The 17,076-nt window shown below is 40.8% G+C and overlaps 1 protein-coding gene across 3 annotated transcripts in view; it reads left to right on the top strand.

Annotated features, from left to right (window-relative positions):
• Positions 1-17,076, top strand: part of pla2g6 (phospholipase A2, group VI (cytosolic, calcium-independent)) — a 26,135-nt gene extending 9,059 nt beyond the window's left edge. The window contains exons 2-20 of one of the 3 annotated variants that reach the window (XM_082535446.1): positions 758-830; positions 1,407-1,621; positions 3,090-3,299; positions 4,338-4,518; positions 4,645-4,832; positions 5,086-5,182; positions 5,420-5,602; positions 6,901-7,009; positions 8,668-8,790; positions 9,380-9,470; positions 10,309-10,472; positions 10,553-10,703; positions 11,995-12,131; positions 12,420-12,497; positions 12,635-12,789; positions 12,894-12,945; positions 14,108-14,223; positions 14,430-14,503; positions 16,017-17,076. In XM_082535446.1, coding sequence (XP_082391572.1) covers positions 1,413-1,621; positions 3,090-3,299; positions 4,338-4,518; positions 4,645-4,832; positions 5,086-5,182; positions 5,420-5,602; positions 6,901-7,009; positions 8,668-8,790; positions 9,380-9,470; positions 10,309-10,472; positions 10,553-10,703; positions 11,995-12,131; positions 12,420-12,497; positions 12,635-12,789; positions 12,894-12,945; positions 14,108-14,223; positions 14,430-14,503; positions 16,017-16,161 — 2,463 coding nt within the window. In that variant the 5' untranslated portion in view covers positions 758-830; positions 1,407-1,412 and the 3' untranslated portion in view covers positions 16,162-17,076. The remainder of the gene's footprint in view (positions 1-757; positions 831-1,406; positions 1,622-3,089; positions 3,300-4,337; positions 4,519-4,644; positions 4,833-5,085; positions 5,183-5,419; positions 5,603-6,900; positions 7,010-8,667; positions 8,791-9,379; positions 9,471-10,308; positions 10,473-10,552; positions 10,704-11,994; positions 12,132-12,419; positions 12,498-12,634; positions 12,790-12,893; positions 12,946-14,107; positions 14,224-14,429; positions 14,504-16,016) is intronic. The other 2 variants (XM_082535448.1, XM_082535447.1) reach the window with 2 other exon arrangements.

Here is a 17,076-nt window from a genome sequence, read left to right as displayed (position 1 = left end):
CTCTAAACCAGACCCAAAACAAGTTGTCCAAAGCTTAAGGGAATAATAGGTGATTTAATAAGATAGGATTTTGAAGTGAGAAATTCTTGAGATTGAACTGCATCCTGAACTGAGCCCACACCCGGAGGAAGTGCTGAATGTGAAGTTGTCAATTGACAAAGGTAGAGAAGAACCCAGAAAGGAGGCAAGAGACATACCCTGAGTTGAGTCAAACTCCATTGCTAGCCAAGTGGTGTGGCCCACAACCTTCCCAGATTTTAACCAGTAGGCCATGGAGCAAATATTGGCAGCCCAATAGCAAACGCGGAAGCTAGGGAGTGCCAGGCTCCCTTCAGTCTTAGGTTTCTGTAAATGCATATTAGCTACTTGAGGTCTTTTACCCTCCAAACGTAGGAGGAAATTCTAGAATCAAGGGTTGTAAAGAAGGACTTAGGGATAAAGACTGGTAAAAATTGAAAAAGGGGAAAAAAATAGGAAGAAATGTATTTTAATCGAATTAATTCGACAGACCAGAGTTGTGTGGAAACACAATTTAAATTTAAACAATTAGCTTTTTTATTTCTAAAGCAAACAATTACTTCACGTGCCTGAAGTCAATTATATAATACTGTTGAAATCCTCACATGTCGTTGATTGGTCGGTCAAAAGTCGTGTCGTTGTTGGTGTGACTTTATTTTTGCCCCGCCTTTTCTGCCAAGCTCCTTCACGTTCTTAAGCTGTGATTGGTTAAACACACGTCGATCAAATTCTTTTGCAGGGTTGGTTGCAGGGCGGCGGTTGTTGATGTATGTGTCAGAAGTCAGGTAGTCGGCACAGAGAGCAGCTAGCAGGTAAGCAGACAGCAGCAGGCTGCGTCTTTACTGCTTAATGCGATTAGCCGCACTTCACAAGTAGCCCACTAACTGTACTCTGTGTGCTCTAAATGAGTTTGCGATTAAAAAAAACCATGAACGATTAGGGTGTTTCGCTCAGTGTTCGCCGTCTGCGGCTTTTTAGCCTTGGTAGTTTGTCTGGCTGATTGTAGATAAGCTGAAACTCGTGAATGAGCAGCATAAATGGAGCCACTTATTTATAATTCAAACGAGAACTAGCCTCTTTTATACTCAGTGTTCATATCAACAAAGCAGGTGTTGGAGTGTCAGAGGAAGTGGTGAGTGGGCTAACCTTCACTCAGTTCCTAATAATAACTGTAATATAGCGCTTATTTATACCCGCAAGCTACTTCACTTGTATTTCCACAAAATAGAAACAATAAGTATTATATGTATGTATCTCTTAGATATTGCACATGTCGCTCCTGTTCAGTGGTAACATGCGCTCCTGGGGTGGAATAAATCATTCATTAATGTTGACAGCAATACTACAGGCTGCTGTAGTTTGTTTCAGCCTCCCCTTTGTCTTCCCAGGTAACGATGCAGTTCCTAGGGCGGCTGCTGGACACAGTCTCCTCTGTGTCAACCCTCTTCACCAACCCTTACCGGGTCCGAGAAGTGCCGCTGTCTGACTATGGAGGAGGAGGGAAAGTGAAATTAAAAGAGGAGGGTCGCATAGTTCTGTACAAGTACAGTCAGTCATGGGACTGTCTCCTTCTCTGCCCAGAGACACCGAATGTGGCTTTGAGGTCTGTGTTGATCACGTAGATACACTGTTCTGTGTGACTCTGACATGGGTGTGAAAGTTCAGTGTCAGCTGCAAAAACATTTCTTTTGCACCTTTAGTTGCTTTTATTAGCATAGTTGCTCATTTCATCCTGTGTCATCTTACTGGTTTACTGGTTTAGCCTACATCACCATTACTCAAACAGGCAGCTAAGGCTATGCCTTTTATTTTATCAGCTATAAAGCTTTGTAGCAATCATGTGATATGCTAGTAACTATGACATCATCCATTTTTTTTGCAAAACCCTGTTTTCAGCCTTCACTGTTAGCATTTTGGGAGGCATGTTGTTGGTTTTTGTGCACCAGAGTTGACCTTATGTAGACACAAGGAGGGAGTACTAAATTATAAACTAGTACTAGCAATCTTGCTTGGGAAGTTGCATCTGTAAAGTACATGTATATTTGCTATTTAGTGCTAAGTAACATTTCAAGTAAAATGTTACAACTTCAGTCATAAAAATGAAAGCAGAGAGTATCAGTCGGGATTATCTGGACAATCTGTTACCACTACAAAAAGCATATAGGTCCTGTCAGGTAATTCCATTACAAATGCCCCTAAAGTATCAAAGAACACAAACAAGCTGAGAGGTCCAGGTTTGTTATTCCTATGAGCAGAGGTCAGGAGATCTCCTGTGTTGTCACAATTGACAATCAGGGTAGCCTTACCCCTAACTTTAACCCTTAACAAGTCTTCACTTTAACTTGAACAGTTGTCGTGAAAAGGATTAGTCATAGAAACCAAAGCATTTGATGTACCCAGCTGTAAACATGTTTATTTCTTTCTGCTGTTAAAGTTGTCCATGAGCTTATAAGGGAGTTGACCTGCTTTTGGAGTTGGCCTCATATTGCCACTCCGGGAGCTGCAGAGTTTGGCAGATCTGCGCTGGCATAACTTTTCAGCTCGGGATGTTGCTGCTTGGCTACAGATCTGAAAGGCAGGTTTGAAGAAAGATAGAAAGAAGGTCTTAGCATTGGCCTCAGCTGATACCAGACATGTCAAATATTATTAGTTTACTAGCGCAAACCAGATCCTTGTTGGGAGTAACCAGGAGGGACAGGATTAGAGATGAGTGTATCAGAGAGACAGCTAAGGTTGAGTGGTTTGGAGAGAAACTAGAGGTGAGGTTTGAGATGGTTTGAGACACAAGCAAAGGATTGATTGTGGATATGTTGAAAGCAAAAGTAAAATATTATTTATGTATAGTATGTAAAAAAACATTAAAAGGAACTTTTGGAAGCTAAAGCAGCAAAGAAATAAAAGGAATAAACGTCTTAAACACTAATGCTTGAAGCTTTTTTGAATTGTTTTTCTTAGCAGAGGAGAAATATTATTATTTATTCTTTATCTACTAGTTCATTGGTACCACATTAGCAGAACTTTTGGTAATCTATCCACATTTCCTCTTCTTGTAATCATTGCATTGCCTGCAGGCTGTTTCAGGTGGTGTCAGAGGAAGATGCCATGAACTGGTTCCCACAGTACGCCCTCAAACTTCGACCTTTCTATGAAACGCTTCTTCTGAAGTGTGAGTCGACACAGCCAATCGTGGACTGCATCCGTGCTCACCCAGACTGGAGCTCTGCCCACATTGCTGTTGAAACAGGCCTGAGAGAGTGTCTCAAACATAACTATGTGCAGAGGTAAGATAAGCCAAATTGATATTCTTTTTTGGGTTTCTGTGATTATTTTGTATTTATTGGCCTTTTAGTGAGTGAAATATCAGACAGCAGTACGTCTCACAGTTGCATCTTCGTGTTTATGGTATTGATTGATGGGTGGATGAATAATGCCGAATGAAGAGAGATGTAACTCATTAGTCAGGAAGTCTGTGCCAGCTAAATGAATCCAGTGCAACAGATGGTATTGATTATTTAATTGGTTTATAGAAATGTTGCCTCAAAGCACTTATGGTATTATCGAAGCTTATAGCTCATTAGATACAAGTCATTTATTTTTTCACTCATTTTCTTGTGCATTTTTTAAATTGCTCCCTTATTGGCAAAAGTTTCTGTCTTATTAATAAAAAATGTGACTTTTGAGTAATTTTGAGGTAAAATTGAAAGCTACTTGATTCAGTTAGTCTATTAGTGGATATTTAGTTCTAACAGTTTCACAAAAAAAGTCTCTGATTCAGCCTGAAAACCATCCTCTACAAGTAGCGTTGCTGGGAAGTTTAACTTAAAAGACACGATCTGGAGAGTAGGTGTGAATGTGAGTGCGAATGGTTGTCAGTGTGCCTGTGTTAGCCCTGTGACAGACTGGCGACCTGTCCAGGGCGTACCCTGCCTCTTGCCCTAAGACAGCTGGGATAGGCTCCAGCGCCCCCGCGACCCTGAAAAGGATAAGCGGCAGAGAGAATGGACGGACACGGTCTGGATACGAGAATAACATAATAAGGAAATCCGAAGTGAAATGAGTTGCTGAGGAAAAACAGGAAAAGGCAGTCCTTCCTTGACCAAAGCAATAATAACACAAGTCTGCTTAAAAAACAAAACAACAACCCCCCCTCTCCCCAGCTCTCATGCTTTACTGATATGACTTGAAAACATATAGCTGAAGAATTTAGGAAATAAAAAGAAGCTTAGGAAAGTTTGTTGACTAAAGCACACAGAAAGCCTCTGCGGTGCTTCATGGTGCAGAGCTCCCACAACATCAGCTCAAAATCTTTGCATCTCCAGTCAGATCAATGCTCGGGACGCATCAGGCCAGACGCCGCTGCATCTGGCATGTGGGCGAGCTGACGCCACATGTGTGAAGGAGCTTTTGGAAGAAAGCCAAGCTCGCACTGACATCAAAGACCAAAACGGAGAGACACCGATCCACTACGCTGCCAAGCAGGATTCTACGGTAATCATCCAGGTGAGCCTCAGCTAAAGCAAGATGGTAGAGTCAGACCTCAGACCCTCTAAAGTGCACATTAAAATGATTTCTCCCTCTCTCCACTTTTCCTGCTGTTTTCGTTCTCACCTTTCTCTCATCATCCAGGTCCTTTGCTCGCGGTTATGCTCTGGTGTGGACGAACTCAACAAGAACGGAGAGACGCCGCTCCATGTGGCCTGCCGTACAGGCCGAGTGGAGGCTGTCAAGGCCCTGTTAGGAGGTGGGGCCAAGTGTGACATCATTGGCGGTACAGGTTACCCCATCCACAGCGCCATGAAATACAGCGAGAAGGGGTGAGTGGGAGGAACAATGAGTTATTTTTGTGTCTATAGATGAGCAAAATTGGCCGATTGTGCGTCTGTGTTTTACTGCACAATACTAAAGAACACTGAAAATGGGAACAGCTACTCTGGTTCTCCTTTTTTACCGGTTCTCTAGAAGTTGTCTGTCTGTCTGTCTGTCTGTAATGTGTGACTTCTCTACACTATAATAAAGAATGTAGTACATATTTAATATTCTTGTTTTAATTTCGTGTTCATCTGTTAGTTGTGTGGAGGAGATCCTCAAAGCAGATCCAAACCAGCTCCAGGCAGAGGACTCTTTGTATGGAGGGACGCCTCTCCACTGGGCTAAAACTGCTGAGGTTAGAAACACTACGTCGTGTGCTGTGTAAAAATTCATAATGGTTTGTTTAGTTTTGGCATTACTCTTGCAAACATCCTGAGAAATTCACACTGAGTTTAATCCTGAGTAAATCTAGCCGCCTGCCAGTGATGGCTGTGCGTTCTCTGGTCTCTCAAATCAGCACATCTGCGAGGGATTAACACGGAGCTAGAGACTTGACTTCATGTTTCTTTCTGTCTTCATGTCTGGGTGATAGATGTGTCGCATGCTGTTAGAGTGTGGCTGTGAAGTGAACTACCTCAGTAAGACCGGAGAGAGCGCTCTGCACATTTTGACCAAGAAGGGTCGCTTTGAGGCGGCTATGGTGTTGCTCACCCACGGAGCGAATGCCAACCTGAGGGGCCAGGATGGAAACACAGCTCTGCACTTAGCCATGAAGGTGTGTATACGATCTGCAAAATGTTCATGAGGAGAAAAGAGAAAGGTTACTTTGCAAGACATTGTGAGATTACGGGAGTTGTAGAACGCAGCACCTTTGAAATCAGATTGCAATACTCATAAAGAAAACTGAGGTCATGCTCTGTGTTACAGCCAGCGTGTTCACACTGCAAAATCTCTTTCCAGTCTGTTTTGATGAGTTCTTATTCAACATCAAATGTTTGTTTGTGGGCACATGGTTAGCACTGCCGCCTCACAGCAAGACGATTCCTGGTTCAAATGTCCTGGCAGGCTGGTGCTTTGTATCTGGAGCTTACATATTCTCCCTGTGCTTTCCTCCCACAGACCAAAGATGTGCATTGTAGCTTAGTTGGTGATTGTAAATTGGCCATGTGAGGTTAATAGTGCGTATAGCATAAAGCACTGCATAAATGTATGGTTAGAGAAATGCTGTCTGAATTGCCACAGTGTTTCCATTTTAAAAAATATGTATTATTTTAATGTGAGCTGCATAACTGAGGTTTTTCACAATGGGGGTACAAACCCAGCTAAGCTATTGCAACAAGTACTGATTGTTCAAATACAACTGCAAAAAACCTTCAATGCTGTGTGAAATGTAACTAACTACAAAATGCAAATCTGATAATCATATTTTACTCAAAATAGAACAGTGAGACAATTTTTGTTTTAAATGTTTAAACTGTGAAAATGTGCCAGCTTAAGAAAAACATTTGCTTATTTTGAATTTAATGGCAGCAACACATCTTAAAAACTGTTGCGACATCACTGAGTAGCAGCCCCTCTTGTTTTGACAGCAGTACGTAAAACTCAGGAGACCAGTTGCTGGACGTCTAACTGTTGTCTGATTTAGGATTCTAGCTGCTCAACAGTCCTGCAGACTGCAGGCAGGCCAGCTCAGCGGACTCTTCTCCTACAAAGTCATGCTGTTGTAATAATTGCAGTATGTGGTTTAGTATTGCCTTGTTGAAGGGAAGCGTATGTTGCTCTAAAACCTGCTAGCACCTTCCAGCATTCGTGGAACCTTTCCAGATGTAATAGTTTCAACAAAAACTTCTGGAAGTCTTCTTGAGCCCAATCAGTGATTTCCTCTATAAACACATTTTTTCCATATTAGGTAACTTCTGGCCATCTTCACCTCTGAGAAACTCAGAAATTCTGTTTTTATTTACTTCTTACCCAGCATCCCAATTTGTTTGGAATTGAGGTTGTATTTTTTTGTTTTATCCTTTGTTCCATATCCTTAAAAAAAACCTCTTCTCATTTGTTGTGACTGCTCAGATGGACCACATAGAGTTGATCAAAGCTCTAATAGTGTTTGGTGCAGATGTGGAGATTCACAATGATTTGGGCGAGACACCTGGACTCATCGCTGCACGCACCAGCAAAGGTAATGAGAGAGAGAGAGTGAGATGGGGGGTTAAAGCGAAACATTTAAACATATAAAGAACATAGAAGTCTGAGCTTGGACTGGTGGTGTTAACAGTGAAATTAGGAGTTAATGTGCCTGACCTAACAACCCTGTTTGATCTCATGTAGTCTGATTTGAAAGCATGTGTCCACTGTGGATGATATTAGTCTGCATGTTGTGTTGGAGCTGTAATTAAGGGTTTTATAATCTGCCACTTTATCCCATTATGTATTAATATTATATGATATGATAACACTTCCTGTTACAGATATATTGCTTTATCACTATGAAGCAATGAAAAAATATTAGTTATTGCTTATAGTCAGTTAAACTTTGTGATCATGCTTTTTTTTTTTTTTTTTTTGCAGTATGCAGTATTGCAGCATCTTGGCCTTACTGCCTTTTAGTGAAATATCCGATTAGATTAGGTTAGATTTTGGTCCACAGAAGCAGAAAATGGAAAAGAGCATACAAATAAACTCACTAACTCTAAGGCTACGTTCACACTGCAGGTCTTAATGCTCAATTCCGATTTTTTGATCAAATCCGATTTTTTTGTCTGCTTGTTCACACTACAAATAAAATGCGACAGCAAACGCGCTCTAGTTTCTTTTGCGGCCCGCATGCGCAAAAGAAGACGTCACACACAACGCGCTCTGTTTAGACCAAACAGTATTGTTTGACTGATGGCCTTTAATATAAAGACTTGTTTCGGACTTTACGTTTTCCAATTTTGCTTTAAGTTATAAAGTTATTTTTTTATTTACATATGGCCTAATAATTATCCTTATTGCTGTTTTAGAGAGGAGCGGTGCTTCAAAGGCTAGTTGCAGATAATCTGCAGATTATACAGTACAAATAAAATGTTCACGTTTCTCCAACGTTGTCTTCCCAACAGTTTCACTGACATCTACACTGGATGGCCGGGAAGTGTTCGCGATGTCTTCTCCGGCGCTGATAATTGTTGTCTGTCTTGTGTCAGTGACGTAAAAGACGGATTTAATGCGACATGACCATTCAAACAGCAGTCGCTTTCTAAAACATCGGATATGTATCGGATTCAGTACCACATACGAAAGTGACCCAGATCGGATTTGAAAATATCGGACTTGTGCCGTTCACACTGTCATACCATGATCGGATATGGGTCGCACAAGGTCAAAAAAGTCAGATTTGATGCGGTTTTGCCTGCAGTGTGAACGTAGCCTTAGTCATCGCACAGGAAATAAAAACAGTTTCTAATTTCTTTCTGTTGATATATGCAGCTGTTTACTGTTATTTTTCTGATCACTTTCTTTTTTGGCAGAAAGCTGGAGACAAAGACAAAGATTTAAAATTTCACTTTGATTTCTTAGAAAAGCTCAGAGCATGTTACGGCTAAATTGAGCCAGCTAATGGATGTTTGCTTTCAAATACATAGACAGTGCAGGAAACCATTCACAAAGAAGAAATGGGAGTAAACTAAGTTTGTATTGACTTACTGATTTTGAAAATGCATGATAATTGCTAACAGCTTGCTTATGTTCTTGCTTTCTCTCTTCCTTTCATCTCTCTCCGTCTCTCATCTTTGTGGCGTGTGTGCACGTCTAACTTGTTGGCTGCTGCTCTGTGTGTGTGTTTGTGTGTTAACATGAAAGGTCCTAATAGAAAGATACTGCTGGACTTGCTGTGTAGTGTAGGAGTACAGCGTTGCCTCCCTCCCTCCCCCGGCAGTCCTCCTCCTCCTCCCATCTCCAAGAAGGTCAAGCCTCAAGGCATAGGTAACACCACCACCCCCTCACCCCTGCTCCTCCCTCATGCTTCTCCATTTCCATTTTTCTGTCACTTCAAATATTCGAGTTTGTGTTGTCAGTCAATTTTTTACCCTTACTTTTCTTAGCTATAGATCATTCTTTCTGTATTATATATTTAATGATCAAATTTAGGATAATCTTAAATCGCTGTAAACGTAATGTAAGAGCTGGATTCAAGTGTTCCTTCATATTTAAGTTAAAATAATAATAATAATGGATTGGATTTATATAGCGCTTTTCAAGGCACCCAAAGCACTTTACAATGCCACTATTCAGTCACTCTCACATTCACACACTGGTGGAGGCAAGCTATGGTTATAGCCACAGCTGCCCTGGGGCAGACTGACAGAAGCGAGGCTGCCATATCGTGCCATTGGCCCCTCTGGCCAACACCAGTAGGCGGTAGGGTAAAGTGTCTTGCCCAAGGACACAACGACCAGGACAGAGAGCCCGGGGATCGAACCGACCCCGTTTTTTCCTAGTTTAGTTTAGTTTATGCACAAATGTGATGTCATGTTTTGCTCCTGTACCAACAGCTGTTGTGATTGGCTTTTAGGATTTGAGGACATCTTGTATGTGGGGGCTGCAGTGGGTGCAATGAGCAGAGGCATATCTGAAATAGACGGCCCCCAAATGGAAACGAGAAAGTGAGTATAACATATCACGCGCCTTTATTGCTACTACTTACCCATAATCAAAGCACACACAGAAGGTTGTAGGCAAACACTGAATATATAAGACAGACATGGCCGTTGTGACTTTACCTACAGTTATCATAGTTCTGTATAGTTACTGTGCTGTAACAATGACACATATTTACCTACACCACAGTAACTATGTGTCTTTTTTTCAAAGTGGATGTGACGGTAACAGGTGGATGTGATATTCCTCATACTTCATCCTAAATCATACTCTGCTTTATCTATACTGTCTATTTAACTCTAAGTGGGACCATCATTTATAAAATAATCATATTGTGTTCAGATTGAGATACACATGCACACTGACAATGTGACTGTGGCCATAAACTCACCATGAAAGTGTTTCTAAAACCACTTTAATACAAATGTAATATTAATAATTCATATTATTGTAAAGTGTATAACTGATACACCCACAGCTCACTTTTAGAAAGAATCCAGGGTCAAAGCACTTCTGCTGTTCTGTGCTGCACAATAATAGTTTTCACAGTGTAGTAATGCCATTGTTCAGTATGCATTGAAAGCCTCTGCCCTCCTTGATTTCTTTACCATTTGTGGGCTTTGACCTGCATGCGTTTAAGGCCTTTCTCTCCAGGTTTACTTTACTTTGCTTTGTTTTATTTTGCTGTTCTCTGTGTTGTGATGTTTGGTTTTGCTGGTCACATGACTCTTTTCAGTAAACTCTGTTTCGAGGATTCTGCTCTGTTCCAGAGGATCTAAAAAGTTGGATATGCAAGTGATTGGCTGGATAAAATTCATCATATTGGTCTTGGCCATCCGACAGGATGGACAGTCTGCTGTGTCTTGATGGTGGCGGTATTAAAGGCCTGGTGCTGATCCAGATGCTGATCGCTCTGGAGAAGGAGGCGGGCAGACCCACCAGAGAGCTCTTCGACTGGGTAGCTGGCACGAGCACGGGAGGCATCCTGGCTCTGGCTATAATCCACGGTGTGTTTGTGTTCTCTTTTCCAGTGCTGGGTTTTCATCACATAGCATCAGAACAACAATGACACTTCTTCTATGTGTAGGTAAATCCATGGAGTACCTGCGCTGCCTGTACTTTAGGATGAAGGAGCAGGTGTTCAAAGGATCAAGACCCTATGAATCAGCACCGCTAGAGGACTTCCTAAAAACAGAGTTTGGAGAAAACACCAAGATGACTGACATAAAGTTCCCCAGGTAGATATCTGAATGTGATAATAGGCAGAAAAATGCCAAAAAAAAGCTAAAATTCAAAAGAATTGCAGACCTCTGCCCAAGCTGCTCGTCATCTGGGCAGCATTTACTTTTAAGCAAAGAGTAATGTATCTTCTATTAAAACATTGTGTACAAGCAGGCAATAGATAATAGGTATTGATTTGTAAATAACTGAAATAACTTGAGCTTATTATATAATATTATAATGCAGTTTATTTCTAACCAACTAGCAGCTCATTCATCATCGTGTGAAACAAAGGCAGATGTGATACGTAAAAGTGAGGTCAGAGGTCAAATGTGACATGATATTTAAATGGTAACTATAGTGTGATATTTAGAATCCCCATATAACAGAATCATTTCCTAAGTAATGGCAATATAAACGAAGGCAGCAGAATTTTAAACACCATTTTAAGAAAATTGACATTTTATGAAAGTTTGAATTTATCTGACCTCGAAGAAGAAGTCAGAGACAGTAACATGATATTTACAATCCCCATATACCATTCCCTATATAACTATATGTTGTCAATACTGACAATGGCGGTAATAAACAGTTATAAATAGCTCTAAATAGAATTATTATCACTTTAACCTTGAGTTTTACATTGAAGGTGAGGTCAGAGGTCAAATGTGATTAACATGAACCCACTCTACACTCCTACAAAGTTTTATTATAATTCATTCATAACTTTTCGACCTGTCACGCTTACAGAGAGAATGACAAATTGTTGCGTTCTAAATGTTATGCAGCCATCTGCCACAAGATGGCGCTGCAGCTTTTCCATTGCTATAGTTAAGCACCAGAAATTTGTTAATGCAGCCTTAATCTTCCTTTAAGTCTGTCATTGTTCAGACCTCAGTGTTTCTTAGGTTTTATACTAATCAATTAGCCAAAGATTTTTCCTTATTTACTCGACTAAGAATTTAGTCGCCCCAGTTTCTGCTGGTGCGAACAGTGTCATATAAAAGCTTTAAATATCCCACTCTTTTGCTGTGATTGGTCAGTTTTTAAAACTTTGAGCTGGTTTTACCCTGATGTGTTAAATTGAGTCACCTAATTTTTTTCCGAGGTTCAGTTCCTGAGAATTAAGAAAAGGTACTGACTTGCTTAGATATGTGTAGCATGGCTCTCTTAACACTAAAATAATACAGCTGAAGCCAGATTGGTTTTAAAAATATTTTTGTAATTTGGTTGAAATGCTGCTGTTCAAATTTTCAGGTGTTTAAGGAGAACAGGCAAACATCCTTTCACTTCTTTCTTTCTTTACAGGGTAATGGTGACCAGTGTTCTGGCAGACAGACATCCAGGCGAGCTTCATATATTCAGGAACTATGACCCTCCATCCGTCTCCAGAGAGGCCCCATACACCACCACTGCCACATTCAAGCCTCTCACCATCCCACAAGGCACGTCAGATATCACCTGTGTTTGTCAGCTACAGCACCAGCCCTCAAATGTCAAATGTATTAAATGGGATAATGAAGTGCTCTGAACATACCACTGGATGGCACCAAAGGAATTTTCAGAGCTCATATTTTAATGTGAGGGTTATCTACTTTCACTTCACTGAGGCAAGAAAAGCTGAAAACTAAGCCTGTGTTTGAACACAACACTGAAACTGAGACTGTGTGTGCTGTTCATGAAGGAGTCGTGTCCTGTGTTGTGTGTGAGTCCCAGCCGTGTTGTTGTTACAGGCTGGGAGGATGAAGATGTGTTGATAGTAGGATACACAGAAGAGCCACCCAGAAAGATAAGGAAGGTGACAGATGAAGGTGTGTGTATGCGTACAGGACCAAGTCCTGGAAAGTCGTGAAAAAGACAGACAGGAAGTGATAATTATGAACTCAGAACAGTGTAATTGCATTTACTATGCATGACTTTCTTACTTATATCCTTGTGTTCATATCAGAACAACTTGTATGGCGAGCTGCTCGCTCCAGCGGCGCTGCTCCCACCTACTTCCGACCAATGGGGCGCTTTCTGGATGGAGGGCTGCTGGCCAATAACCCGACACTAGATGCCATGACAGAAGTCCATCAGTACAATAAGGCCTTAAAAGCAGAGGTAGGCAACCGGAGCTCTATTCACTTTCCTTCCTTTATGCACTTAATGGACGTTAAGCCACATGGATTTGTTCGTGACTTCTTCTCTGCACGTGTGTCTCTTAGGGCCGTGAGAAGGACTTAAAGAAGCTGGGTATAGTGGTCTCTCTTGGAACAGGTGAGCCAAGTAATTGTGTGTCAAAATGTTAAATTATGTGAGTCATATCTCTTCTTCTGTGTCTTTAGTATTCATTAAATGCAAAGTAAACTGATATATACACACACACTGGCCACTTTATTAGGTACATATCGCTAGTACTGGGTTGGACTCTGTTTTGCTTTTAGACCTGCCCTAATTCTGTGTGGCACAAATTCAACAAGGTGATGAAAGGATTCCTCAGAGATTTGGGTCCATATTGACATGATATCACAGAGTTGCTGCAGATTGGTTGGATGCACATAAATGATGTCATGTTCAAGGAACCAGACATGGCACATTATCTTGCTGGATACAGCATTCAAAAGATTGGTACAGTGGGGTGATAAAGGACCACATAGACATACAATATAGACACGCTCAGCAACAATAGTCGGGTAACTGTGGTGTTTAAATGATGTCATTTAGCACTAAGGGGCCCAAGAGTGCCGGGAAAGTGTCCTTGAAACCATTGCACGACCAGTAGCAGTGCAGACGTTTGTGTTTTTTATGCCACATTTTGACCCAACACTCTAAATGTTGCTGCAGAATTTGAAACTTATCAGACCAGGTACTGTTTTTCTAATCTTCTGTTGTCAATTTTTGGTGACTTGTAGCCTCAGTTTGCTGTTCTTAACTGATAGAAGGACACCTGGTGTGGTCTTCTGCTGCTTTAGCCCATGCGTTTGACATGTTTTATGTTTAGAAATGCTCTTAATTACCTTAGTTGATACTAAGTTGACCATTCTCTTGTAAACCTTAGAGACGGTTTTGTGGGAAAATCCCAGCAGATCAACAGCTTCTGAAATGCTCAGAGCAGCCTGTCTGGCACCAACATCTGTGTCGCTCAAATAAAGGTTGTTCCTCATTCTGATGCTCAGTTTGATTTTCAGCAGTTCATCTTGATCATGTCTAAATGCACTGAATCGCTGCCATGTGTTTGACTGATTTAGATATTTGTGTTAACATGCAGTTGAACAGGTGTACTTAATTAAGTGGCCAGTGGGTGTATATATCAGTTGTATCAGAGCTACACAGGAATGCATACCTATCACATTGTGAATAACTAGCTGGAGTTCAGTGTCTCTATTTGAAGTCTCCCTCCCCTTTATCATTTTGTACGCGTGCTCCTGTGTGTCTCCAGGTAAACCTCCTCAGGTGGTGGTGAGCTCTGTGGATGTGTTCCGACCCTCCAACCCACTGGAGCTGGCCAAGTCCTTTGTAGGAGCAAAAGAGCTGGGCAAAATGCTGGTGGACTGTGTGAGTGCATCATTTTTCAGTTTATGTCTGTGAGTGGTTAACTCTGGCCATTGCTGTAATGTGCCCTGATTACTTATTTTTATTTAATCTGTTATTTGTGTTTATTCCATTTGACATTTGTGCATGTATTGGTGTTCTAATAACAAAAACATTTGTTAAAGCATGTTTTTCTTGCTCATTATAAATACGTCTCTCTTACTGCACAGTGTACAGACTCTGATGGCTGTGCAGTGGACAGGGCCAGAGCGTGGTGTGAAATGATCGACACCATTTACCACAGGTCAGAAACGACACACGTGTTAGTTTTGCTTCTTTTTTAATGCATCCTCTTTTCTCAGCCTCTCTGTATTTGTACCAACTTGCTCTCATCCATTTATCTTAGAATGCTTGTAGTTGTTTCTTATTCCCAGACGCTTCATCTGCAGGGGGTTAAAAGGAGTTCCTGTAAGACTGAGTGTTTACTTCAATTTCATTCAGTTTTATTCAAATGGTGACAAATCACAACAACAGTTGTGATTTGACTTTATATTGTAAGGTAAAGACCCTACAATAATACAGAAAATAGAGGAAAGTCCAGCAATCATATGACCCCTCTATGAGCAAGCAGGAAGAAACCTGCACTAAAATCAAACTCACATAGGGGCTGAGTGGATGAGACCGAACAAAGACATGCTGTGGAAGAGAGCCAGAGATTAATAATAACTATTGATTAAATGCAGACAGTTGTATAAACTGATTCACACGTACATTTCATGTGAACTGTCACAGTGATCAAATCTGCCGCATGTCAGTTATCTAGAAGTAGGACATTTATCACCAACCTATATATGACATGACTGCAGTTTTGTCACATTATAAATTACTTTCATGGATGTAGTTATGACATTTCAATTCAGTTTGGTTTTAATTAAGTTTTATTTATATAGCATCAAATCACAAGCCACATCAAGGCACTTTATATTATAAGGTAAATTACTTTACAGTAATAGATAATAAACCACAACAATCTTATGACTCCCTATGAACAACCACTGCTGACAGTGGGAAGAAAAAACTCCCTTTTAACAGGAAGAAATCTCCAGGCTCAGGGAGAGGGGCGGCTTTTTGCTGTTGAGGGGGAGGAGGAGGAAGAGGAGGTAAAAGAGGCACTGTGGAACTAACTGCTGTGTCTTTTAGCTTCATGGATAGATAAAGGTGCACATCATTTAAATAGCAATAGAAGTATGTATAATATGCCTGCCTAAGAGGAGCATGTAGAATATAAATAGAACTGGTCCCTACAGAGAACCGTGTGCATCATTAAATAGGTAGATGTTTGTGTTTATAAATATGATATCAGTTCATACATATAAATTTTGATGTCAGTGTTTCCGTTAAATTGTGTGATAAAAAGGACCGTAAAGTGTCACAAGGTCATGAGGTTATGTTGCATCTCGTCTTTTTCGCTGTACTCACGTGAGAACCTGAGACCAAATGCTGTAGTTTCACTTCTGTTAGAAACTCATAAAGTACCAAATAACAGGTTTACACTGCAGTCGATCAGTTTAGCACACACACTCTTTTTCTGTTGTACCATGTGGTTCAGCATTGTCTTGTAAGCAAGCCTACAGTGGAAAAGAAGCATGAACGTAGCTCCAAAAGCTCTTCAGCAGCAATGGTGATTTTTTCCTGTTGTTTTTATTTATCCCTTTTTTTGCATTTAGTCTTTCTTTACTATCTTTAGCATGTCTCTCTGCACAGTTAGTTATCATTATTTTGTTTATTAATCACTGTGTCCGTTGCATTGTGTGCAGATTGAGTCCCCAACTATCTCAGGAGGTGATGCTGGATGAGGTGAGCGACGCAGCCCTGGTGGACATGCTGTGGGAGACCCAGATGTATCTGTATGAGAAGAGGGAGGTCCTCCAGTCTCTGGCAAAATTACTACTGAACAACTAAAAGCACAAGAACATCACAAATGGAGGCTGTGAAGAGTGTTTGAATGGAGCAGTGAGATTACTGAGCTGTATGTCTGACTAAAAACTGTAATGTGTGTGTCGGTGTGCTCTCTGTTCAAACTGAATGAATCAGTTTGAGTATGAGTACAAACGTATTAAATATGTGGAAAGCTAACCCAGGAAACAGCTGACCTACTAAAGCCTGTTTAAAGGTGTTTTATGTAGCATCATGTGACCTTAGCACTGATCCTGTTGTGGTTGATCAGGTTTACTTCTAACATATGAACCAATGAAGAAGTTGAAGTTGTACTGGGGAAATGTAAACTGACTGTTACAGTGTCATGTAAGTTTCCACTTCCCCCTACACTGGGTCAATCTACCTCTGGATTTGTTGAGGTAAATCTGGAGTGTTTCCTTCCCCTTTTTTCCTCACTTGTTCATCACATTCACTTCTGACACACACTTACAAATACACCCGAGTCATTGAATTTTTCCATTAAGCTGTGTGATAAAAGGGACCCTGAATTGCCACCAGAGCATCAGCAGTATTCTCAGGTGCAGCTGAGATGGTGGTGATGTTGAACCAGTTCTGCCTTATGTGTGGGACCCACATTTGTACCTTTTCTTCCTTCCGTAGTAATCTAATGCCTTTCTGAGTTATTTATACTGACTTGAAACGCAATATTTAGCCTCATGTCTGTTGATAAAATATGATATTAATATGAAATCTTAAAACTGACATGAAAGATGTATTTGAATGAATCGTCTCTGTGAAAGATAAAGGAACAGACGCCCTGCTGCTATGTGCACAACACGGACAGGAGGAACAAATTATTTTGTATTTTTATTTTTTTGTATTTGGCTTAATCCTGAAGTATAAATGGTATGGGAATAAAATATCTTAATATTGACCGAA

Source organism: Aulonocara stuartgranti (genome assembly GCF_965226115.1).
Source record: "Aulonocara stuartgranti genome assembly, chromosome: 6".
Classification (NCBI taxonomy): Eukaryota; Metazoa; Chordata; class Actinopteri; order Cichliformes; family Cichlidae; genus Aulonocara; species Aulonocara stuartgranti.
The sequence above is the reverse complement of the archived record's forward strand: the minus strand, read 5'-3'. Positions and strand labels throughout refer to the sequence as shown.